At 39.9% G+C, this 25,859-nt stretch overlaps 1 protein-coding gene across 1 annotated transcript in view; it reads right to left on the bottom strand.

The window, feature by feature from the left end:
• Tei (irregular chiasm C-roughest protein teiresias) overlaps positions 1-11,329 on the bottom strand; it is a 760,200-nt gene extending 748,871 nt beyond the window's left edge. Inside the window, exons 1-2 of the mRNA XM_076797260.1 lie at positions 11,296-11,329; positions 7,534-8,111 (exon numbers count right to left, since the gene is read on the bottom strand). Of these exons, the coding sequence (XP_076653375.1) occupies positions 7,534-7,627 (94 nt within the window). The 5' untranslated portion in view covers positions 7,628-8,111; positions 11,296-11,329. The remainder of the gene's footprint in view (positions 1-7,533; positions 8,112-11,295) is intronic.
• Between the last annotated feature and the right edge of the window lie 14,530 nt (positions 11,330-25,859).

Genomic DNA, 25,859 nt, shown 5'->3' with positions numbered 1-25,859 from the left:
GTATCATCATTTTATGGAAGTTGTCCATCTACTAATTCATTTGGCAACAAATTGACTATTGTCTACGTTTAATTATATTAAGGACCTTTTTTAAGGCACGGTCATTTGGACCGCGCATGGTAGGAATAGGTACACAAAAATCGTCGGTAAGTTTAGTGTTAATCGACCAAGTTTGCCCGACAATCACCGATTTTCGTTTCGGCGAATCGATCGTTCCTGTCGTTTCTCTTAACAGGCCGTGTAATCGCATTGAATTTGATGAAAAGACAGAGTACCCGTTGAAATAATTATTATAGTATCCTGACCGCGCTTACTGCGACTGTCCGTCGCGTCGCGTCGTCGGCGAAACGAACGAGGACAAGCGCGCGACGTCGAGCGAATATTACCGTCTACGAGAAAGAAGCTGGGGCGGCAAAAAAAATACGAAAAGAGAAGTAAGGCCGAGGGAAAGATAGAAAAGAAGTCCTCCTTAATAAAAGAGACAGAGAGACAGAGAGAGAGAGAGAGAGAGAGAGAGAGAGAGAGAGAGAGAGAGAGAAATAAGGGAAGGAGGAAGGAAAAACAAGGGAATATCAGCCATCTCACACCCATCGTGACAACGTCCGCGTCCCATTCTGGCTTCAACGTCCTTTGAGCCAAACCACCGCACCGTTCACGCCCTCTTTGCCACCCTCTCTCACCCCCTTACTTCCCACCCTCGACTGGTCCACCGGCAGCCCCGTGCACAGACTGGATACAACGAGCCGACACAAGGGAAGGGGTTTATATTCCGTTGTATCGTCCCCTGCCTTTTCACGATGCGTCGCGTATATCCCGGCTAAACAGGCCATTTCATCACGTTTCGTTTCCTTGTGCCACGTTACGTCCGTCTCTTTTTCTCATCCTATCTTGTTCTTTCACTGGTGTTCGCGCGTCCTCGTCCATCCAACTACCCGCGATACGCCATTACTACCTTCTTACCGGCCTACTTTCCACAGTCCAAACTCTCTCAACGATTCGTGTTAATCTCTGCCGCGCGAAATCCAGCGGAGATGATATTAGGTTGTTGCGCATGGTCTTTCGAGCGTTGTCCAGTCCAATCTTGCCGCTGGTTCGGAGGCAATATGATCAAATTTCAAATATGATCGGAAAGTTCAGTTACTGTTCAAAATCACGTTCACAAAGACGCGGAAAGTTCAAGTTCAAGGTCAAGGTGAAATGTCTTGATCGAAGGTCGAGATCCAACAAGTTCAAAAGTCCTTGATCAAATTCAAGATCAACTTGTTCAATGTCCAGGATCAAGACACAAAATATAAAGTCCAAGTCAAGCACAAATTCCAAAGTCAAGGTCCAACAAGTTCAAAGTCTTTGATCAAGGTCCAAGATCAACTTGCTCAAAGTCCAAGATCAAAACCTAAGATCAAAATACAAGATCAAAGCAAGAACACTTGTTCAAGAGTCCAGGATCAAAGCCACGATCAAAGTACAAATTCAAAAGCCAAGATCCAACAAGTTCAAAAGTCCATGATCAAGATTCAAAATCAACTTGTTCAAAAGTCCAGGATCAAGATTCAAGATCAACTTGTTCAAAAGTCCAGGATCAAAGCCACGATCAAAGTACAAATTCAAAAGCCAAGATCCAACAAGTTCAAAAGTCCATGATCAAGATTCAAGATCAACTTGTTCAAAAGTCCAGGATCAAGATTCAAGATCAACTTGTTCAAAAGTCCAGGATCAAGATTCAAGATCAACTTGTTCAAAAGTCCAGGATCAAAGCCACGATCAAAGTACAAATCCAAGATCAACTTGTTCAAAAGTCCATGATCAAGATTCAAGATCAACTTGTTCAAAAGTCCAGGATCAAGATTCAAGATCAACTTGTTCAAAAGTCCAGGATCAAAGCCACGATCAAAGTACAAATCCAAGATCCAACAAGTTCAAAAGTCCATGATCAAGATTCAAGATCAACTTGTTCAAAAGTCCAATATCAAAGCCACGATCAAAGTACAAATTCAAAAGCCAAGATCCAACAAGTTCAAAAGTCCATGATCAAGATTCAGGATCAACTTGTTCAAAAGTCCAGGATCAAGGCAAAAAATATAAAATCAAAAATGTAAAGTCCAAATATAAAGTCCAAATATAAAGTCCAAATATAAAGTCCAAATGTAACGTCCACAATGTAAAGTTCACAACATTTCACCTTGCTTTAAGAACTACAGTGGTTGCTCTATATATGTCCCAAAAGCCTAACAGATAAAAGTCCCAGAACTATCCCCACTGCCGCGGGGTATACCCCGTGAGGGGCCGTGAAGCTCAAGAGACCTTGGTCGCCGAGGAGTGTAACATAATATGGATCGGGTATGTCAATGCTATACACAGGCTCGCGAAAGTATTCAAGCGTCCTTTGAAACAGTATATGTAACTTTTTCTAAATTGGATCAAACGATCCGACTTTTTTTGAGCAATTAAATGAATGGGGTTTCCAAATGACGTGCAAAATAGATTTTGGAAAAATTGCAATTGGTAAGAATTATATGAGAAAATAAAAATTACACTTTTTACAACTTTTTTATTTGAGCCTGTAATGCAATTTTAAAATATGCGGTTTGTAGATTTATGTTAGTTATACACACATGCTAAAAATTTCATATTTTAAATTTTCATTACAGGCTCAAATACAAAAGTTTTGGAAAGTGCCTTTCTTTCTAGCAATTGTAATTTTTCCAAAATCTTTTCTGCACGTCATTCGGTAAACCAATTCTTCTAATTGCTCAAAAAAAGTCAGGTCGTTTGGTCCAATTTAAAAATAGGTATACTGTTTTAAAGGGCGTTCGAATACTTTCGTGTATGTTCGACGTGGATTATAGAATAGTATCTCCTATCTGACATATGTCCCTGGCTAAACCCGTGTTTTGGACAATTATCGAGTAACCACTTCCTGTAGTTATGTCGATTCGTGATGTTCTCAACGCGACAGTTCGAAGTCAAATCAGCTCATACCCTCATGAAGGTTCTGAATCTAGTTCTCGCACAAATCCCTACCAACAGATCGGGAAAAGATCATCCCTTTGTCAGGGATAGACAGGGATGCCGATCACCAGTTCGGGGCATCATCCAAAATTATGCAACGTCTACTTGTCATTGGGTGGATAATTAGATCCTGAGATAGGAAGATCACAATAGTTTCGAAAATGTAACCGTCCCGGTTAGTCTATTGTTGAATTTTATCTTTGTAAATGCGTATCAATATCCTCCCAATACAAATTATCAAATAATTACATCATCCAGCGTTGAACTATAAAGCCGCAGCGATCCCAATAATGACGATAAGGATCAAAATTATAGGCCAACCACGCGTTATCTCTGTATTATGATTAACGTTTTCAGCAACAATTATTCAATTCTCTGACGTTTCACTCGGTTTTTAAATCGGAAAATTCTGACTTTCCGCGAATCATATTGAATGGAAGAAAGGGAGCAAAAAACAAATTAGTGATTTTTATGATTTGATTAGACATATCTAGACAGATTAAAGCAGTTTTAGTATATTGCAATTAATACTATCGCATTATTAAAATAAAATGTTTGTCTTTCTTATACATTTGTTAATCCTCCATCCCTTCATTCCAAAACTTGTCATCAGAATTATTTACCGCAGTCACATTTCTGTTTTAAATCATGCGATTATTTTTATAAACAAAATACTGGTTGGGTCAAAACGTAAAACAGAAATAGATGAAAACTATCGAAAGATATTTTGTACAACTATTTTTAAAGAGTGTACGAGGGTTAATACATATATCACTTTTATCATTTATTCGTAACAATTGACGCGTTTTAAAATTGCAGGAAGGTGTGACACAATTGCGATACTACAAACAAATATATTATAGAATTAACAAAATGCTGGTTGGGTTAAAACGTAAAACGGAAATAGATGAAAACTATCGAAAGATATTTTGTACAACTATTTTTAAAGAGTGTACGACGGTTAATACGTATATCACTTCAATCATTTATTCGTAACAATTGACGCGTTTTAAAATTGCAAGAAGGTGTGACACAATTGCGATACTATAAACAAATATATTATAGAACTAACAAAATGCTGGTTGGGTTAAAACGTAAAACGGAAATAGATGAAAACTATCGAAAGATATTTTGTACAACTATTTTTAAAGAGTGTACGAGGGTTAATACATATATCACTTTTATCATTTATTCGTAACAATTGACGCGTTTTAAAATTGCAGGAAGGTGTGACACAATTGCGATACTACAAACAAATATATTATAGAATTAACAAAATGCTGGTTGGGTTAAAACGTAAAACGGAAATAGATGAAAACTATCGAAAGATATTTTGTACAACTATTTTTAAAGAATGTACGAGGGTTAATACATATATCACTTCAATCATTTATTCGTAACAATTGACGCGTTTTAAAATTGCAGGAAGGTGTGACATAATTGTGATACTACAAATAAATATATTATAGAATTAATCAAATTCCAATTTGAGGATGTCGAACTGCCTAGGCCTGAATATTTAACCGGAAATATCACATTTTTTATACTACTAGAATGCAACAATTCCTGGAGTTTAATCGTTGTTTTTAAGAAGCGTTTACAAGACAATAAGGCATTTTAACCCTTAGCACTCGAATGACGACTGTAAGGCGCCACTAGAAATTGCTGTATCATTATTCAAAATATTTTTTACATTGTTAAATGTGTTTGTATTTAATAAATTACTAAACACTTCGGTATCGTACGAGTATATTGCACCATTTTCGTATATATAACATGAAAAATATATATATAAAAGGGAAATATTCTAGGTCAGAAGAAATGTTTCGTTTTGGAGCCAAAATAGCTTCGAGTGCAAAGGGTTAACGTGCATCCCCCACCCTTTGAGGATCATACGTCCCCTTTTTATTCCTGAATTCAAAGAAAATATCCTTGCAAGATCCCGTTTCGCATCTCACATGCCAAATGAAAAGTGGCGAGAACACTTTATCTTATTATTTTATTGCATATGAAATATTGCCATGGGTGAAATATTTAATACCAAGGATCTCGAAGAAATACAACACGATTTACTAGACGTTCTTGTCTATCACTTGTCGCATCTCGTTGGCCGAACGTCGTGGAAACAATACGCGGCGAACCGCGATGCAAAGAGAATGGGATTTTTATCGCAACAGAGCGCGTTCGAATCAACCGAAGGAATCAACCGGTACTTTGGAAGCAATTAAACACATTCTAGCGTACAGTCGAACGAAAGTCACTCGGTCAGACAAGTACGGCGGAATTCCTGCTATTTCCTCGAACACGCTAAGCGCCGGCAATTATTATGCGACTGTGTGTTTCGTCTGCGATGATCGCGCGAAATTCCACCGGCGGATAATCGACCGTTCCGATTCGAAGGGAATTTAAATTTCGATAAGGGAGGGCTTACTCGGAAAATAGAGTTCCTCAAATGTTTCCAGTGTCGCGGGACAATATTTAGAGTGAAAGCAAGAAGATCGTAACGGCATAGTTTTTACAACAATAAGCGATGTTTTCAGTAAAAATACGAGCGAGGATGGCGCAAGTCGTTTCCACGAGACGATAGCGTTCTCTCATCCGTGAGATCTATTACAGATGTGTTTCTACTACGAAAATACTCCTCTTATCGTCTATCCTTGGCCAAATTTTCAAGACGAACCTATCGCGGACAAGAGTATACAGAGTAAGGAGCAAAACTGAACACACATACGACATTTTAAGAGAAATAATTTTTTATTCAATATTTGTATGTGGAATACAAAAGAAACAAAATACTTGGTATTATCTACAATTTTTTGGCTTTTCAAAACAAACTTAACATTTGTGATATTATTGTTATTTCGCTTCATACAATTTTTTTTCGCGTAGTCGGTTTTGCACCGCACTAAGATTCTCGTGATTAGAAACTGTGAACACAGATTTTGTAAACAACTTGGTAGTCCATCACGGTCAATGCCACGACCAGGAGTGCAGTAGTTATTAGTTTATCGTTGTTCATGCGTCAACACGCATCAACATAACATCATGAAGCCATTATCTAAAGATACGAAGAATAATATCATTTTCCAATTAAAATCGGGTTTATCAACGTGAGTAATTGCTAGAAAATTTGTCGTTAGCCAGGGAGTTGTACATAAGATACGGAAAAAAATACTGTAGTAAAATCCCTGCATCTTTTGGAGGCCGTCCAAAATTATTATCTTGTCAGGAGAAGAGAAGATTGACGAGATACGTTACTTCAGAAATTACAACGACGGCATCAATGGCTGCAAAGTTATTCGAAAGCGATGTTGGAAAGAAAATTAGTAGGTGGACGGCTCGAAGGGCATTAAAAGAAGCCAATTTTACAGCAATTAAGAAGAAAAAAAACCTGCTCTATCAAAACAGAATGTCGAGGCCCGTCTGAGTTTTGCAAGAAAATATTTAAGCTGGAATATAGAGCAATGGAAAAAAGTAATTTTTTCCGACGAATCTAAAATCAATTGATTTTCATCGGATGGACGTTCTTGGTGTTGGAAGAAGCAAGGCGAACCTCTTTTACAGCGTCATGTGAAGCAAACAATAAAATTTGGTGGTGGTTCACTTATGGTGTGGGGGTGAATTACGGCGTACGGTGTAGGTTCACTACATCGAATAGAAGGTACGGTGAACCAGTATACGTATAAGGATATCTTAGAAAAAAATTTACTGGAAACAATTGAAAATATGCCGGTACCAGAGTGTGATGTCGTATTCCAACATGACAACGCTCCTGGGCATTGTGCGAAGAGCGTAAAGAATTGGCTGCAAACTCAACCATTTCAAACCATGGAACGGCCTGCTCAAAGTCCAGACATAAACCCGATTGAAAATGTCTCGGCATACTTAAAAATGAAGTTACATAATAAATGCTCCCCCAACAACGATAACTGATTTGTGGCAAAGAGTGCAGGAACAGTGGTATTCTATTACACCAGAATATTGCGAAAATGTAGTATTAAGTATGCCTAAACGTATTCAGGCAATGACCAAGGTTAAAGGTTCATGGACGAAACATTAAGTGTACGAAAATCTGAAATGTTTACTCAAAATTAGTTGCGGTGCAAAACCGACTACACGAAAGAACATTGTATGAAGCGAAATAACAATAATATCACAAATGTCCAGTTTGTTTTGAAAAGCCAAAAGATTCTAGATAATTCCAAGTATTTTGTTTCTTTTGTATTCTACATGCAAATATCGAATAAAACATTATTTTTGTTAAAATGTCGTCAGTGTGTTCAGTTTTGCTCCTTACTGTAGTCTTCGGAGCGCGTCGTTTCATATTGAACGTCTGATTACCTAAAATAAACCGTCCAGGTTCGCACCAACAGAGAATTGCTTCGTCGAATCTATCGATATTACGCTTTGACCACTGTAACACGTATTCGATACACCGTGATCTTAAATACCGATATCGTCTAACCACTTTGATCAGCGTGTTATCACTATCAATATTAATATAGGTTTACATAGTGTACTCACGTGTCGCCTGGGAGGTCTCGCAGTACAAGACGACCAAGAGTAATCCACCCACGAGGAGCGTAGCCAGATAGCACGAACCCGAGCTGCAGCCCATCACGGCATCACTACTGATTTGCTACAATTTTCACAGTAATCCTCACCGTATCACACCGTGGGGGAGGGGGGGCGATCACGAGCGGTGTCGTTCTTTCTCCACCGGTAAAAGGTAAACTATTTCGCACTGTCACTTAGGAAAACAGCCGGCTGTCATCCGTGGCAGAGGGTCCATTCGAATGCCGACCACGTCGTCGTCGTCCAGCATCCAGCATCCAGCATCCAGCATCCGTGTAGTCGAACGGCGTCGCACGAGATTTCAGTTTACTCGGTTTCGGTTGCACGCGTCACATGGCTTCGTCAACTTTTCACGCGCATCGTAACTCCTCGTGGCCCGTTGTATCTCGCCGTGAATCGATCCCAACTTCCCTGCGATTCGTCACCACCCCGCCGGATACTATTCATCGAAGATTCATCATCGAGTTCACCCTCGAACGTTGCCGATTCACCCTCGCCGTCGACTCCTCGCTCATCGTTTCACCATTCTGCAAATCCCGTAAAGATACTTTACACCGATTCACGATCAAACCGGCGCGGCGCGGCTCGGCTCGCGCCGTTTCTCGTTAGAGGATCGTCAAACTTTACGGAGCCCATCCGCACCCCCCGAACACTCCCAACCCCCGATCCCGACCCCGACTCCAGGCTCCGGAACCCATTCCTTTCCTCCCCCAGTGATTAGAATTCTATACGGACTCAGACCCGACGACGGAAAAGCAGATTCGGGCACAGTTTTCTTTGTACGCGCGAATCGCCGTACGAGCTACCAGACCGCCAATGCGATTCCACTGAATGCATACAGCCCGGGCCAATTATCGAAGTTCAAGGGGCCCGGTTAAACCTCCTCGGGCGGCCGAGCGGACACGTTCAACTTTGCCGCTGAAGCGCAGTTGCCGATGATGTAACTTAAATCGCGACGAGCACGCGACAGTCTGTCCCGATCATTCGATTTTTACCGAAAATCTCGTTGGTAACACGCGTTACATATAGGGAAGCTCAAAAGCAGACCCAATGTTTAGACTCTGACGGCACACGCTCGTAGCGTTTACTAGCCGTGACCGTTGTAGCCAATATTTCGCTAGAACCGAGCATGCGAGTGACTCGGGGCGTGCCGTTCCCGCATTCCTTCCAAGCGACTTCTTTTCAGCTCCCAATAATACAGTGTTAAATATTGGGAGCCGAGAAGAAGTCACCTGCAATGGCACAGGGGCAAGGGGGTCTCGGCACGCCTGTCCACACCATTGATGCTTGGTTCCAATGTTTAGGCTCCGACGCCACACACTCGTAGCGTTTACTAGCCGTGACCGTTGTAACCAATATTTTGCCAAAACCGAGCATACGAGTGACTCGGGGGCGTGCCGTTCCCGCATTCCTTCCAGGCGACTTCTTTTCAGCTCCGAATAATAAAGTGTTAAATATTTTCGAGCCGAGAACAAGTCACCGGGTTTCGGCATGCCTGTCCCCACCATTGATGCTTAGTCTAGGCTCTTCCATAGCCAATATTTTCCTAGAAGCGAAACAATGTGTGACTCGAGCCCGCCCATCCCGAATTTCTTCTGAGCGACTCCTTTTCAGCACCCAATAATGAGTGTAGGATTTTAGGAAAACCGGTCACAGCGAGTTGTGGCTGATCAGGTTCTGCACACACTCGCGGAATCCTCCGACTATTCCTGATCTTCATACATATTTGGTCTGGTGGGTCCTGATCCCGCATACACCTCGCGAAGGTTACCGAAATTGACACTATTCTCGACCTCGGTTCCGTGATTACGCGTCGATTCGTTGAGAAAATCTGTCGAGACTCCGGCGAGTGAAAAATCGAAACGGTCACGGTAGATCGGCGTATTGCGCGTCGCCGGAAACGATATTCATTCGCCGTGGGACCTAATGAACCATGAGTCGTTTAACGTTCGCTTTCAGAAACCGATGATTTACGGGTAATTAAAGTAGAGAACGGGTATCGGGGTTCGTCGTCATTTTCCACCGGAATTCCCCCGTTCGTCGCCGACCGGCTGGCCGATCAGTTGGTTCGCACAAATCACGTATTTAGGGCGCGGCATAAATCATCCGCGTGTTTCGCGGGAACGTGTGGCCTTTTAAATTGATCGTGACCGAGGATCGCGCTCCCGTGTCCGCGTTGCGTTATTTCGTGCATGCGCGCCCCCGAGGATCGTTGTTAATTAAAAATGACCCGGCGAGTCGTCAGCAGCCATCGATGGCCACGCGACGAAATGAAAGTCCACTCGCGACCGTAGAGAGATGAAATACGAAGCGACGACGGCAGAGACTCGTTACGCGTCGCCGAGGATCGTGTTTGTCGCGTGTTGCAGAACGCGTGCGGAGTTCATAAATCGCGGGGCGGGATTAGTCGTCGGATCGGGTCGGGTCGGGCCGGGCCGGGCCGGGTCGGGTCGGTTCGACGCGTGGAATAAAAAGGTTCGCGCGAACTGTCGTTAAGATTTGTGTATCGGCCGCGGTGCTGCCGGGGAACAATATTCGCGGGTGCCAAGGAAAGTAGATCGCGGAAGCCGTATATCTTCGTATCGGTTTATTCCCACCTCTAATCAGTGGGTCGACGAGAGACCCGGCATACGAAATCCCTCGTGTATATGTGTCGACCAAACCCGCTTTGTCTTGAACGGTGTGCGGAAACACCGTGTACCGTTTCTACGCTCGGATTGTTCGGTTTCTGCGGGAGAACGGGTCCATTAACTCCCGTTTAAAAAAGGCTACCGCTCCGGAAACCATCGTTTCCCGTGTCAACGACAGACGTTCGCTTTGCAACTTCGCGGAGCCGCGCAATTCGGTGAAAACACACGGTACGAGAAAACATGTATTTTTTTTTCCCCCCCGAGGAAAAGCAAGCTTCTCGTTGTCGGTTGTTTCTCTCTTTTTTATCTTTTCGGGTGGAGCCGAAGACGAAGTAAACAACAACGGGAACGACAGGTGGAACGACGACGGGGGAATGAAACAAAGTGGAGTGCACGTTCGCGACTCGCACGTGGCAGGTGACGCGGGTGTATCGTGGATGTGTGTGTATTAAATGAAACGGGTCCGCTCGGCGACAAAGGAGAGCGCGAGGATCATCTCGATTTAAATGCCAGATGCCTGTTCGCGAGACTCTCACGCTCTATCTCTCGCGTACACCGAACAAAAGCGCAGGCCGCCAAAGGGCCCAGCGTGACTTTGACGGCTTCGAGTGAGCTCAAATATCATCGCACGCCCCCCGCGCGCGCACACGGACGCACAGACACACACGTGCTCGGGCAATGTTGATCGACGAGCTCTCTCTCTCTCTCTCTCTCTCTCTCGTGTTGTCACCGGCTCGACACGTCGTCGAGTCGAGTCGAGTCGAGTCGAGGCCGGTACGAAGAATTGCTGAAAACGGCGAACGCGGAAGATAAAAGAAGAGGGGTGGAGAAGAGCAAGGTTTGCTGGCCGAAAAAGACGTTCGCGCGGAGCCGTTTCAGCTGCACGTTCTCACTCTTTTACAGCCGTCCGCTTTTCTAGATAGATTCGTGTGACCCTTCTCGCCGTTCCCGACTACTTTCAGAAACATCGTGACGCACTCGTCCCCGTTTCCATCCCTTCTCGTTCGCTAAACGATCCGAGGGAACCGTGTGCGTCTTTAACCGTTTCTTCGACGGGTGACACGTTGTTCGAGGGACGTACCAGAACTAGAGACAGCTGTCGTCCGATTGTCTCGATGTTTCGCGATCGACAGCAATCTGGCGGAACACGCGGGTCACTGTTCGAACGGCACACCGAGAATCCGGCTCGTATGTGGACACCGTCGTCGAATACGACGGCGGGGCGTAAATCGGTCGCGGGTTGAAAAACGCGACGACAACGATCGGAAACAGAGAACAGAGAACAGAGCGGAAAGCTGTGCGCGACGCGGTACGCGGAACGAACAAGCCTCGAGTGTACTCTCGGCTCTGGCTCTGCTTTCGGAACTGAGTCGAGAGAGAGAGCATCGTCAGAGTTTCAAGGGATTCAGAGCTACCCCTACCCCCTACCCCCTAAACCCCTACCACCGGAGTCGACCCCTGTCTCTCGGCAACCCGCGTGCTCCAGCGCTCGCAGTTTTCCCCTGAGCCGGCAACCCCACTCGTCGCGCAAGGATGTCCCCCACTATCGAAAGCATCGCCACCCCCGTCGGCAGCGGCGGTCGGCGCGGCGCGGCGCGGCGTCTCGGCTGCGCGCGCGAGTGCCCGAGCGCACCGAGCAAGCCACCACGCGCGCACTCGAATCCAGTCGAATCCAGGCACGCGCGCGTCACCGACAACTCCGGGATCTTCGCGGGCCACATGCGGGCTTAAAAATACGCCTCGACGACGCTCTTTCACCAGCTACGCCGCACAGTGGGCAATTCGGACGAAATCGGATTCAAAATCAAGGAACTTTCGATAGGAATGCGGTAGAGCAATGAATTTTTTTTTTAAATGAAAGCTGAAACTTAGTAGAATATGGAAAAAATAGAGAGATTGTGGTCCGAACGTTTTTTAACCTCGAGAAAATTCGTTAAACGCGCACAAATTCAAGAAAATGTTAGTTTTTTCAATACCACGCCCGGGAAAAAATTTTTTCTAACATGCTATACATCGTTTCCCATAGATTTTTTCACGCTGATTTCAAATCTGGTCTCAAAATTTGTCTACGACCTCAGGATTTTGCAAAAAAATAGATTTTTGTGAGAAAAACTAATGAAGTCATTTTTTCGTGAAAATGATTTTATAACACTCTAGTTTGAAGGTATATTGTATTTTCATATATAAAATTCAATAAAAGTAATAATAATGACGTATTTGAACGTTTTGAGTTACTTACGGAACATGAAGCGCTTCACATCTCGTCACCACTTGACGTATCGCTGTTATTGCTACTGGCACTTTCTGCAAACTGTCTGTGGTTGTAATGTAGTATAAATTAGATATCTATTGTCCATAATTATATTTTCATTTACAGAGGAAGTAAGGTAAGTATTTAATCTTTTTAACTTACGCATTTTCTTCGACGAAGTTTCTACATTCTGCTGCTATTTTCTTTCTTCGGTACAACTTTAATCGATCTTTTAGTAATATGATAGAAATTTTCGGGTCGGTTAAGTGCATTGCGCGATTAAAAACATCTAAGATTCTATTTTTTCGACTATTTTGTCGTGAGTGAAGTATCATGTTTTTTCTGTACAGTTTATGCCACGATTCATTTGCATCTTCTGAATAATAAGCTATTGGCAACAGAAACTGTTTTGCTATTTCGCAACCATGCTTTAATAACTTATGCAAGGTAGGACTCATTCGAGCCCACGGGAATAATGTATAATGAAAACAATATGTCTTCCAACAGAATTCTTCGAGCTCTTTTATTTTTAAGGGTTGCTTGCATTTGAAGACTGATAATATTGTAGCAATATTTTTTATAAATTGCACGTCGATCTCCAAAGCTTCTGCAAATATTGTCGGATTTTCGAAAATATAATTATGGACAATAGATATCTAATTTATACTACATTACAACCACAGACAGTTTGCAGAAAGTGCCAGTAGCAATAACAGCGATACGTCAAGTGGTGACGAGATGTGAAGCGCTTCATGTTCCGTAAGTAACTCAAAACGTTCAAATACGTCATTATTATTACTTTTATTGAATTTTATATATGAAAATACAATATACCTTCAAACTAGAGTGTTATAAAATCATTTTCACGAAAAAATGACTTCATTAGTTTTTGTCACAAAAATCTATTTTTTTGCAAAATCCTGAGGTCGTAGACAAATTTTGAGACCAGATTTGAAATCAGCGTGAAAAAATGTATGAGAAACGATGTATGGCATGTTAAAAACAAAATTTTTCCGCGCTTGGTATTGGAAAAACTAAAATTTTCTTGAATTTGTGCGCGTTTAACGAATTTTCTCGAGGTTAAACAACGTTCGTACCACAATCTCTCTAGTTTTCCCATATTCTACATAGGTTCAGCTTTAATTAAAAAAAAATTCATCGATTTTGAATCCGATTTTGTCCAAATTGCTCACTGTGCGCCGCGTCGCCGTCGCGGTGCTGCAAAATCCCCGAAACATGACAATAATTCGTTTACCATGGAAGCGACATTTTAAAAATATTTACACTGGCTCACGAAAGTATTCGAACACCCCACGGTCGGGTATTTGCCCCGAAAATGCGGTCAAAACTATTTCAATGTTCGCTTAACATTTAACCCTTTGCACTCGAAGCTGTTTTAACTCCAAAACGAAACATTTCTTCCGACTTAGAATACTTCTCTTCTATATATTATGTATTTTTCATGTTATACGAAAATGGTGCCATTTACTAGTATAATACTGAAATGTTTTGTAATTTATTAAATACAGAGAAATTTAACACGTTGAACGCCACGTCAGCCATATGTGGCTGACAGAATTATTTGTGCAGGTTTTAAAATGAATTTTTACGTTGATATATTCATTGTACTAAACTTAATTAGGATCTGTAACATGCAAGAAAGTTGGAGGATTACTCAGTATCGTACATTTAATTTTTTGCAATTTTTATTTCATTAAATAACTTACTTTGATTTTATGGAATTTTTGGGGTTTCTAGTTTGGCGTTCAAAGTGTTAATGTAAAGAATATTTTGAATAAAGATGCAACAATTTTTAATGGCGCTTTACAGTCGCCATTCGAGTGCTAAGGGTTAAATTGCTATAACTTTGCTAAAATTTATCCGAAGTTGATTTAAAAAAAAAACAACCATTTTAAAGCTTGAGATTTCTACTTTTTGTGCTATATATAATTTTTACTAAAATGGGTGTTTTAAGAGCAAAATCTGCCCTGAAAGAGTACTGCGGATTATAATCAATATTTTTATGTTATTCGTCTGTTTTATGTACACTATCGAAAAGTATAATCACATACATACAAAACGTACACACATACAAACACATTGTACATTGAAAATATCTTTTTAAAATGCTCATTACGAAGAATGATGGTTTTTAAATATATGTAGGGTTGGCTCTAAGTAACGGTCTAACTCGTATTTTAACAGGATAAAATAAGTTTAATAAAAGTTGAAATGATGAACGGCCTCGATCTGAACTCTTCGATTGTCAGAAAATGAGGACAGAGTATTCTCAGGCGAAGAACTTTGTGTCGCATGTTCCGATGAAAATTAATAGAAATACAGAGTTTCCTATTAAAATGTACATTCTCATACCTATATGTATTCTTCATCACTAAAATTAAATAACTTCATTAAGTGATATACTCACAAATATAACTTTTTCGTCTTTTCAGCGTAAATACTACACTATAACTGATTCAACTAAATACAATCGAAAAATAGAGGCAAAGATCTATGTACAGAAGGGGTTCGCAACGGGGTCCAGGTGGACCCCTTGGGGGTCGATGGAAGTTTAAAAATGTCTATAGTATTCCAGGGGCCTATTGGGGGTCGATAATAAATGTTTCTGTTTTCAAGTTTTATTTAATTTTTAAGGATTGTAATTACTAGATAATAATATCCGTTTTAATAGGTATAAATATAATGTAGATTTACATAGGGTGGTGTGATCCACGCATCTAAAGGTGTATGCTATCAATTCTACAGAAAAATGTAACGGGGTCGATAAAGAAAATCATTCTTTCAGTTCTGTACATCTGTATCAATTATACATATTCTGAATATTTCATCTAAATCGATACAATGAACTACAAACGTTGAACGATGAAAGTTTAAAGGTGAAAGTCGCAGAATTTTGGCCTTGTCAGGAAATTTCGCCTTTATGTGATCATTTTGAAACATCTGTAACTCATTGCAACGTTGACCGATTTTGATGAAATTCTCAGAATACGTATAATTCATACAGACCTACTAATTATACTTACTAAATTTTCAATGTAAGTCCACATAAAAAAGTTGCAAAATACAACTTTTAGTATTTTCTCTGCAATTTCGACCAATTGCAATTTTTGTAAAAATTTTTTTCACTTTATGTAGGAAACTAATTGTGCTAACTTCTTTAAAAAATTCCAAGTCGCATGGTCCAATGTTAACAAAGTTATACGGATCTTTAACCGTTTGTAAAAGTAAAAAAGTTTTGGAAAGTGCCTATTTTATTAGCTCCTTTAAAAACTTTTCTGCACGTCATTCGGTAAACTAATTCTTCTAATTGCTCAAAAAAGATCAGGTCGTTTGTCCAATTTAAAAAAAGTTGTACTGTTTTAAAGGGCGTTCGAATACTTTCACGAGCCTGTGTATGTAGCAATGAATATTGAAACGCATCGATCGTAGACCATAGTAGAACCTAAAAACATTTTAAAGTTTCATCGTACAGGTATTATTCAGGGCGTTAAGTATATCGCTTGAAATTATAAAAATGAAAGAGTAATTGTTCACTTCTTTTTTATTATTATACAGGTCCTTTGAGCCACACCGATTTTTTTTTGTTTGAAAATAAACGTAAATATGTACGTTATAATAAAAGAAAAAGTTTGCGAGTTTTCGCGACCTTGCTTGAAATAAGATCAAAATGTTTTTCCCATTTTTTTGTTGTTTTCAATACACAAGCAGGCTACTTCACACTAGGTTTACGGGACCCGTCAAAATCGCGGGTTCAACATTCTTTAATTTATAGTTATTGTGATCGTAAAAATGCATTTGTAGGAAAATTTAACACATTTATTTCTTAGAACATATATTATGGTAAAAGCTGCTAAAAATCTGGCTGAATATACTCTTGATATTTTCATAAAATAATCCAAAATGGCCACTGTTAGTGGTCCGTAGTTATAATAATATTTTTGTAAGCTTTCGATTAATTTTACCCTGTGCTAACACAATACACAGAGAACCGAAAAAATGGCCAGTGAACGTGCCGGTATTTTCATGTAGAATTACGATACCGGTATTATCGTATTTCGGGTTCTACGAGGGTTACGAAGGTGCAACCGAAAAATGCCGGTAGAAGTTTCTGCGACAAACTGCCACGCAATGCATCATGGAAACGGCGCGACGAGAAGCACCGGGACTCCTCACGGAACGATACCCTTGATCAAACTATCGCGAGATTATGTGGGGACCGAGCCACCCCTCGTTGTTAACACCTTCGAGCCCGCGACGCGCGACGGGACCATTACTCGCGATGTTTACGCCCCGAACTCTCCCCGCAATGGTGATACTAACGATTATATTCTAGGGGTAGTAATCTTGGTCGGATTCCTTTGTACTTTAGTTCGGTGCTGCGAAGATCTTTGACTGAACCCTTAATTGCTGTTCCATAGTCCGCCCGTATCTTCAGTGGGTGTCGTTTGGATGCTTTTGAAGAGACACACTCGATTAGAAGTTATGGCGTAGTACAGTAACTAAGTAAGTTAATTGGAGGGGGGAAGATGCCAAATACCTGTACCCTCGAATTTATTCAGTATATTCTTTGGCTGGGCAAAATAATATTTCAAGTAAAAAATAAAAATATTTTCTGAGATTGTTCCTTCTCTCGTTACATTTCAGCTAAACATTTACTTTTACATTCATGGAAATACTGTTGGAAATATTTATTTCATTTTACAGGTTCGTGTAACACGAATTTCAATTATGTAGTTTTCCACGCGAACTTCAAATAGCTACCTCAAGTAAATATTCCTGTAATTATTGGTGTAATGATATTTTTGTAGAACGGTGATTCAGCTAAGTGTACCATCTAAATTACTTGTAAATGAATACGAAAAAATGGTTTCAAGAGTTACATGTAATGTAATAATTAGCTTTTTTCGATTTTGCTTTTTTATCGAGATACAAAGCTCGACGATTAAATAAAGAATTGCACTCGGAATAAAAATCTGTAAGGGTACACGGGGTAAACAACTAATAGTTGCTGTCACCTGGCCGATATATGTCCGTGGCTAGACCCGTGTTTTGGACATATATTGAGCAAACACTCTAATGCTCAAAATGTACTCCATTACGAATGTACATATTTACGTAATTAACCGATAAGAGATGTAACCATGAGATATGAAGAGAAATTTTCTTTCGTTGCAAACTTCTTTCGCTGCAAACTTTTTTATATATTTTCAGAAATCAGAAGGTATACATTACACATGTTGAGTACGGTTAAACCAAGAAACATTTAAAGAAAAATAGAGAAACAAGGACCGCGTAATTTTATTTTTTAGAGAGCATTATAGTTTTATTTTTAGTTCAATGAATGCTCAAAACAAGCTCCATTTACTTCCAAGCATTCTTGAACGCGTTTAAAAACAGAATGCTGCAATGCTGGAAGCGGGTCAAGCAGTTTGACTCAAGCATTACCGCCACATAAGCATTACTAATTTACTGGTATTTCTTAGTTAATATTTAAAAATGTCACCAAAAATAGTCAATGTAATTTGTAAATCGATCGTTGTTGTACATATAAAATTGGAATCCTAATGCAGACAATTTAAACTGTTACAACTAGACAGCTGGTTCTGTGAATTTATCACAAAAATGAGTGTTCCTCGGAAGTCAAAAGCTCTATTGCTTCTTGAATCGATTCAAACGATTAGAAATCACGTTCCATTTTTCCCACTCGTAGCCATTATTGGTGAATGTCACCTGAGGCTGATGCACCGAATTCGTTTATGAGTTTAATAAACGATGTCAATCTCGCGTTTATTGTCCCGCGTTTTCTTACTAATTCGCTTTCAGTATTTACGTTGCCCTCGTATGCCATGATTACGTTCGCTAAATGACCCGGAGGAAAGGAGAAACAAAAGGAAAACGAATGTCAAGGATGTTACGTTTTACTGCTTCACCGGCGACGTTTTTCGTCCTCCGATGTTGCGTTTGTTGTTGTTTGCTTGATCGCCGAGGATGACCCTGTTGTCTTTAAACTGTATGGGGTGACTAAAAGATTCCTAATTGGTGAGTGAGTTGTGCATTTTGCTCGTCGGAGTACAGATGCGCTTTGGTGGAACTATGTTTAGGCTATGAGATGAATTGGGTGCGAGAGATATGGGAAAACGATATGGAAAACTAGGTGTTTGCACAAGCTGTCAATGGGTTCGCTCACGGAGGTCTCGAAATGGTGTCCGATGACACCCAAACATTTTGGGACCGTCGCGTCGAGTGTCTCGAAATCGTGAAAACATTTGAAGAATTTAAAAAGTATCGAACAAAATTTAGTCAACATTTAATTCGCTATAAATATGAATATTAAAAAATTGGTAATAATGCCAATGACCTTGAAATATGTTGTCGAGGTCTAACGAGAATTTGCCATTTTTCTGGCAAATAAATATATGCAAAATGATAGCTCATCTGAGAGGATACACCCTGTATATCAATCTACAGGGTGTTCGCTATAATTTGTACCAGCGTTTTTTTCGTAAAACGTAAACATTAGAAAAAAACCGAAGAAGAGGTAGTTGTAGTATATTTTTACTAGCAATATGATAGCGTATCTCAATCTTTTTTTTTTAATATTTTTCTTGAAACAAAGATGACCTTCATTTTTTTTTTAATGGAATGCTACATATTTGTTTGCTTCATATGAAAACGGAAATTGAGACGAGTTCAACCATGTAGTATATTATGGTCTTCAGGGTCATACAAGAGCAAAAATAAAAAAAATAGATTTAACATTTCATAATATTGTATTTAGTAGTATGTTGTAGTGATAAGACTACATCTCGTGTTCAATGTGACTTCCGCTGATTGTATGAATGTTTATGTTTTGAAAACACAAGCATACCATACGTTATCATTATGTATCGTTATTCTACGCTGAATAAAAGAATTAAATTGAAAAACAGACAAATTTCCAAGTACAATTCAGAACAAATGCTTGGCGTGGAATTATTTCTAACATTTTACTAGGTCTATATTTTTAAACTGGAATTCTAAATGGAAATAAGTATTAACAATTTCTAAATTGTGAATTTCAAAATTACTGGTAATCACTACCATTGTTTCTTGTACAAGACATGTACTTCCAACAAGACGGGGCTCCCCCTTATAATTGTGGATCGGTAAACCATTTTTTATATAATATGTTTAACAATAAATGGATCGGAACATACGGACCTATACAATGGCCTGCAAGATCCCCCGATTTGTCACCACTAGATTTTTTTGTGGGGACATATTAAAGATATTGTTTACATTTATTGTTTGGACGACTTGCAAACTCAAGATAAAAGAAGCCTGTACATCCATATCTAGTGCAACATTGACAGAAACTACCAGGAATGTAATCAACAGAACTCAGAAATGCATTCTTTCTAATGGAAGTCACATTGGACACGAGATGTAGTCTTATCACTACAACATACTAGTAAATACAATACTACGAAATGTTAAATCTATTTCTTTTATTTCTGCCCTTATATGACCCTGAAGACCATAATATACTACATGGTTGGACTCGTGTCAATGTTCGTTTTCATCTGACGTAAACAAATATTTTGTTTCTAGAAAACACCTTTGTTTCTAGAAAAACATTAAAAATACAAAAAATTGAGATATGCTATCATATTGCTAGTAAAATATACTACAACTACCTCCTCTTCGGTTGTTTTCTAATGTTTACCTTTTAAGAAAAAAACGCTGGTCAAAATTATCGCGAACACCCTGCATATATGTATTAGTTAGCAGAAGGCTTAACAGAGTAATTTTTTACAGAAATGTGAATTTTACAATTTTTCTTCATTGAATAAATCATTTTGATTCTACGGAATTTGTATGGTGGCACTAGTTTAGCAGTGCACATGTCAACAGGTTCAAATGCAGGCACAAGTCAGTTCGATTTAATGCTAACGGTTACCTACATCGTTTGTTTCTCAACGTCGAAACGCGAACGTTTTGTATTGGAGATACGATCGCAACGACGACGACGTCGAAGGACTTAACTCCAATCAAGTCTCGAGAAAAATTCCATCTTGCGTCTAGGGAACTATTTCCTATTTTACCGTATCTACGGGATGCCATAAACAAGCCCTTCCGAAGAATGAAAGGCATGAAAGGATCGAAACGCGAAGCCGGCAGAGGTCTTGACAAAAAGTTTGCTCGAAGTGTATGTCTCGCCTATTCTTCCGCGATTCCAACATTCACAATCGTTCTGAAAGGGGCGATACGTAACGATACAAAACCGCGGCCGATGCTTGAAAAGATATGGCAGAAACTTGCAGACCGATCGTATTCTCAGACATTCCTCGACTGTCGATATCTTCTGCTCGTAATAAAATATCAAATTAACTGTTACCATTAAAATATAAATACTTTCGGTAGTTATGCAGAAAAGGGGACTCCTCACCGATTTTGATGACCTTGAAATATGTCGTCAAGGTCGTCGTTCTGAACAACTTTTCCCTACACATGTTAGCGTCGCTCGGTCTTACTTGTTTAGATATTCGCAAAAAACTGTTAGGCTGATCACAGCAAAACCCGCCTTTCTTGAATGGCCGAAATCGTTCTTTGGGGCCCTCTCCAGAAAATCTAACCCTAACCAAAATTCATTGGAAAGCTGTACAAACCTAATCCTCCCTAGGGTAACAATCTATCATAGAAACGGGGTTCCTTACCGATTTTGATGAGTTGAAGAAGTTGTTCAATATGATGACCTTAACAACATATTTCAAGGTCATATGAATTAGCGAAGAGGAGTCCCCTTTTCTACAAAATTACCGTACTTTTACTAGTTGATAATGAAGAAAAGAGAAACATCTAAAACAGCAGAATAGCTGATTAAATGTAGATATGCATCCAAAGTGCAATACGTTTAGGTTATTGTTTACAATACAAATATAGTAGTTATGATCTAAAAAATGTTTTATTTTCACTTTATTTGATATTGTATAATAGTTATATTTATTTGATATTGTATAATAGTTCATAATTTGTATGACGCGCCGGATTCTTGTCAGCCACATCAATCAACTAATCTCCTTAACTGTAATTATTGTTCGTTTAAGTACCTCGACAACTCGCATAATGCAACAGCTCGGTAGAGCTTTAAATGTTAAAGATACAGGATGTCCCAAAAATGTTGTACTTCCTTGAAACTGATGATTCCTGAGATCATTTGGAACAACTTTTTCCGTTGCGAAAATATTCCCCGTAGCTTCGTTAAGGAGTTATTAACGAAAAACACGGACCAATCAGAGTGCGATTACAGCAGACGGATTCCGACTCGGCGACAGGCCCCGCTGAACGCGGCGTTGCCATTGGCCGCGCCCAGAATCCGTCTGCTGTGGCCACGCTCTGATTGGTCCTTGTTTTTCGTTAATAACTCGTTAACAAAGCGGCGGAGAACATTTTCGCAAAGGAAAAAGTTACTTCAAATGCCCCGAGGACAACATTTTTGGGACACTCTGTACAGCTGAGGTCCGGCATTAGGGGAACTCCCCCTGCGTACCGTGTAAATCGAGCGATTAGTCACGTAAAACGGAAACCTCTTCTAAATAGTGGCATGTAAACCGAAGAACAGATCTATTCTTAAATAATTGGATTCCCCCTGTCCGAGGGAGGCGGAGATAGGGGAAACGGAAGAGGGGGAGGGAGCGGGAGACATTTTCCGTGGACCTAATATAGGGGCTCGATATCGAACAGTCCATCTTGAATTCAATAATCGGCCGATGGGGAGATACGTCCGGAATCGATTGAGTTAATCTTTACACAGGTAGCCGGGTGTGCGGGGTGATTTACGGTGGCCGGCGAAGGGCAGCGACGGGGCCACGTTCGCCGTTCGGTCCGCTAGAATTTTGCGAATCGCGCGATAAAGTTCGATGGGACGCCCTTTTGTCAAAACAATGTGTGCGCCGCGCCCGTGTCGCGTGTGCCTGGTTTCGGGGGTGGAGGGGCGGGTGGGGGGAGGAGGGGTCCAAACGGGTGGACGACGGGGAAGGGTGCGGACGATAAAGTTCACCGATATTAACATCTTCGTCGGTGCTGTAATTTTCGCCCCGGGTCTGATATACTGCAGCGTTTCGTTGCGGCGGTGCCCGTATTACGGCTAATATTTCTCTTTCGTACAGAACGAAAATTGAGTACTTTATAAGGAGGTAGGACATTAATAACTCGTACAGCCGGCTGGTATTTTCAGGACAGCTTAAAAGCCCTCGCCGCATCGATGATGTATTATATGCTCACAAAAGAACTGACACTTACCGCCGCGTGCCTCCTCCCTCTCTATCTCTCTCTCACTCCCTATCTTTCTCTCTGTGTTTGTCCTTCCATGTTCCAACCCCTTTTGTTCATTCCCCCCACCACCATGTATTTGACTGTCACCCTTTTTTTTTTGGCGCGCCGGTCGAGCCACGTTCGAATCACTGCTAAACATTTGCTTTCCTGGTTGAATTTTTCGATTCGCGATAAGGTAGAGTGACTACATTACCGTCAAAAAATGGTTCCACGTGCCTCAAGTTTTCGTCCTTATATAAGAATATTTTGTCGCTGGTAAAGGGCTCATTCGAAAGAGGAAGGTTCAATCTAGTGCGCGCTGGTCAGAAGCTGCCGCGATTGTGCAGATATTTGGTAATATAAGCGTTAGAAGTAGGCCAAAAATTGATTATGTGCATGCCGTGGAATCCAAGCATTTTTATGCCATTGGATGAGTTTTCTGGATGAAATCGAGAGCAGCGCGCACTAGAAAATATCTCCAGCTACAAATTCAGCTATATTTTGTCTTGATTCTCTGCGAGATAAAGCCAAAAGCTTGAAGTCACGTGACTATCCCGAACCCTTAAACCCATCGAGAAGGGCCATTCTACCGAGAAAAAATCAAAAACGAAAACACAATTTGGTACTATAAACTGAAGAAAATTAAGGTAAATATGCACTTTAAGGGAGCCACCTTGTATTTTCAATGACCGCGAGATACGTTGTCAACATCATCATTCTGAACAACTTTTCTCTGTACATACAGTGTGTCCCACGAACTCTGTTCACTTGAATATCTTGGTTATTTTAAACAATACGAGAAAATGTGATATAGAAACCGTTCCTGCCACGTGGTGAAACAGCATCACACATCCTTATATATATTATTATACGTAAATTATACGTATAAAATTCTTCTTAAATAATTTGTTTTGTTATACGCAAATGTAATTTCTTAATAAAAATATATTAGAAATATCTTTGTTCTGCAAATTTTACCACCGGTTCAAGTGTAAAAAAATTTTTTAAAATATTGTCGTATTCTACGATTCTTCCTCTTTGAAATTCCGTTTTTTGATTGGCGGGGCCTAAAAAATTGCAAATATTGGGTACTTAGAACTGTTATAAAAATATATTTGGAGGGAAAGTTCTGTCGTAGTTTAAAGAAAACATTTGAGTCAATTTATAAAAATATATGTTTAATATTATTCAATGATATAATTTCCATTATTTGTAACAACTTCTTGCCATCTCTCAGGTAACCTGTCCACTCTTGTTTCCCAATGACTCAATAGCAACATGTGTTTTTGATTTACAAGCAAAATTACCTGCTTATTTAAAAAACGACAGAACTTTCCCTCCAACAATTATTTCAGATACACAGGAAAATAATAAAATGTTCATTTTAGGGAAATCAATAGTGTCATTTCGCCGACTACGATACTTTGCAACTTGATTGCCCCTGTACACACCGTATAAAAATTTCATACGGCACACATGGAATCTGAAACACTCCAATAACTACAAACGGCTGTCAGGTTTGAATTATTTGTTATTTTGGGTCCATAAAATTGCCGAATATTCTTTAGGCATTCTGAAATAAGGGTAGTCAGCGTTTGTCCTAACATGGCAACTTTCACGTAGTGAAGAAACAGAACCCAAGGAAAGTGGACGCGAGATGTCATTTATTTTACCTAAATTGTTGTTGGGGCGTCGTACACTCCTAGTGTACAGTCGAGGTTAACCCTTTGCACTCGAAGCTATTTCAACTCCAAAACGAAAGATTTCTTCCCAACTAGAATATTGCCCTTCTATATATTTTCTTTTCATGTTGTACATACGAAAGTGGTGGAATTTACTCGTACAGTACCGGAATGTTTAGTAATTTATTAAATACAAACAAATTAAATAATGTTAAAAAATATTTTGAATAATGATAGAGTCATTTTTAGTGGTGCCTTATAGTCACCATTCGAGTGCTAAGGGTTAATACCATCCATAGTACGAAGAACATTCGAATTCAGAATTTCTATCCATAAGGACCTAAAACTTATTTATCTCCTACATTGTTCAAAATCGATGGTTCCGAAAGGGAGTACCGTATTATTAATTATTCTGGTAGATTTTTCCACTCGGCAAGGTATGGTACAGACGGCAATAATGCAGGTAGAAGGTGTTGCACCGTTCGTCCGTTAGCTCAAGCAATTTTATGACGGGCAAAGTCAGATGCTGGTCAACTCTAAAAATGAGGCTAGCATAAAAATTAGTTTCTGCGACGAGTTAAATTACTTTATAACCTTCGTCCGACGAAAACACGAAGAAAAGTACACGGTCAACACATGCTGGGAGGGACTTCCTCATACTAAATCATAATATTACACCTCCTACTCGGAAAACATAATAATATATACTATTTTTACTAAGTAATTCCCGTGTGATTAATTCTAAGATATTCTAGTTCTTGGGATTTAACTATTTCTTGATTGTACATTTTCTACAACGCGTGATTCAACAATGTAATTGCATGTTTGTTTATGATCTGTGACCCTTATAAATCATAGCAAGAGCGGTATGCCAACAACCGGAGAAGACACAAAACTACTTCGAGGGTACTTCGAGACTATTTCTTTTCTATTGCAGTTGACCTTGAGTGACCTTGAATGACCTTCACAATAGGTCATTGTATACGTCTTGAAACACTGTGCCAGAATGTAAATAATAAACCATAGCGTTCCATTTGAGAAAAACAGAGTTGACCTTCATATCTTCTTGACGTCTCCACCTATCAAAAAATTAGTAACATCAGATTATGAGCGCCTCGATGCCAAGTAAATATGGTTGGATGCATTTTCTTCAATCTTCAAAAGCGAGCGAGTTATTCAGGTGACCTGTTTATAACGCCCCACCCTTTATGTGTTTCATGCACGTATTATATACACGGTATGCCTGTATGAAAAGGCTCTTAATTATGTACTTTTGAATCAATGGAAGAATGAACACGCCTATTGCCGTCGTTTGTTTTACTCGCAGCATTCGTAGTTAGGATATTTTATTAAACGTAAATTTTAACAAAGAAAAGTTATAGATTCCATGAATATTAA

Source organism: Halictus rubicundus, chromosome 11 (genome assembly GCF_050948215.1).
Source record: "Halictus rubicundus isolate RS-2024b chromosome 11, iyHalRubi1_principal, whole genome shotgun sequence".
Lineage (NCBI taxonomy): Eukaryota > Metazoa > Arthropoda > Insecta > Hymenoptera > Halictidae > Halictus > Halictus rubicundus.
This window is presented reverse-complemented; position numbering and strand designations above follow the sequence as displayed.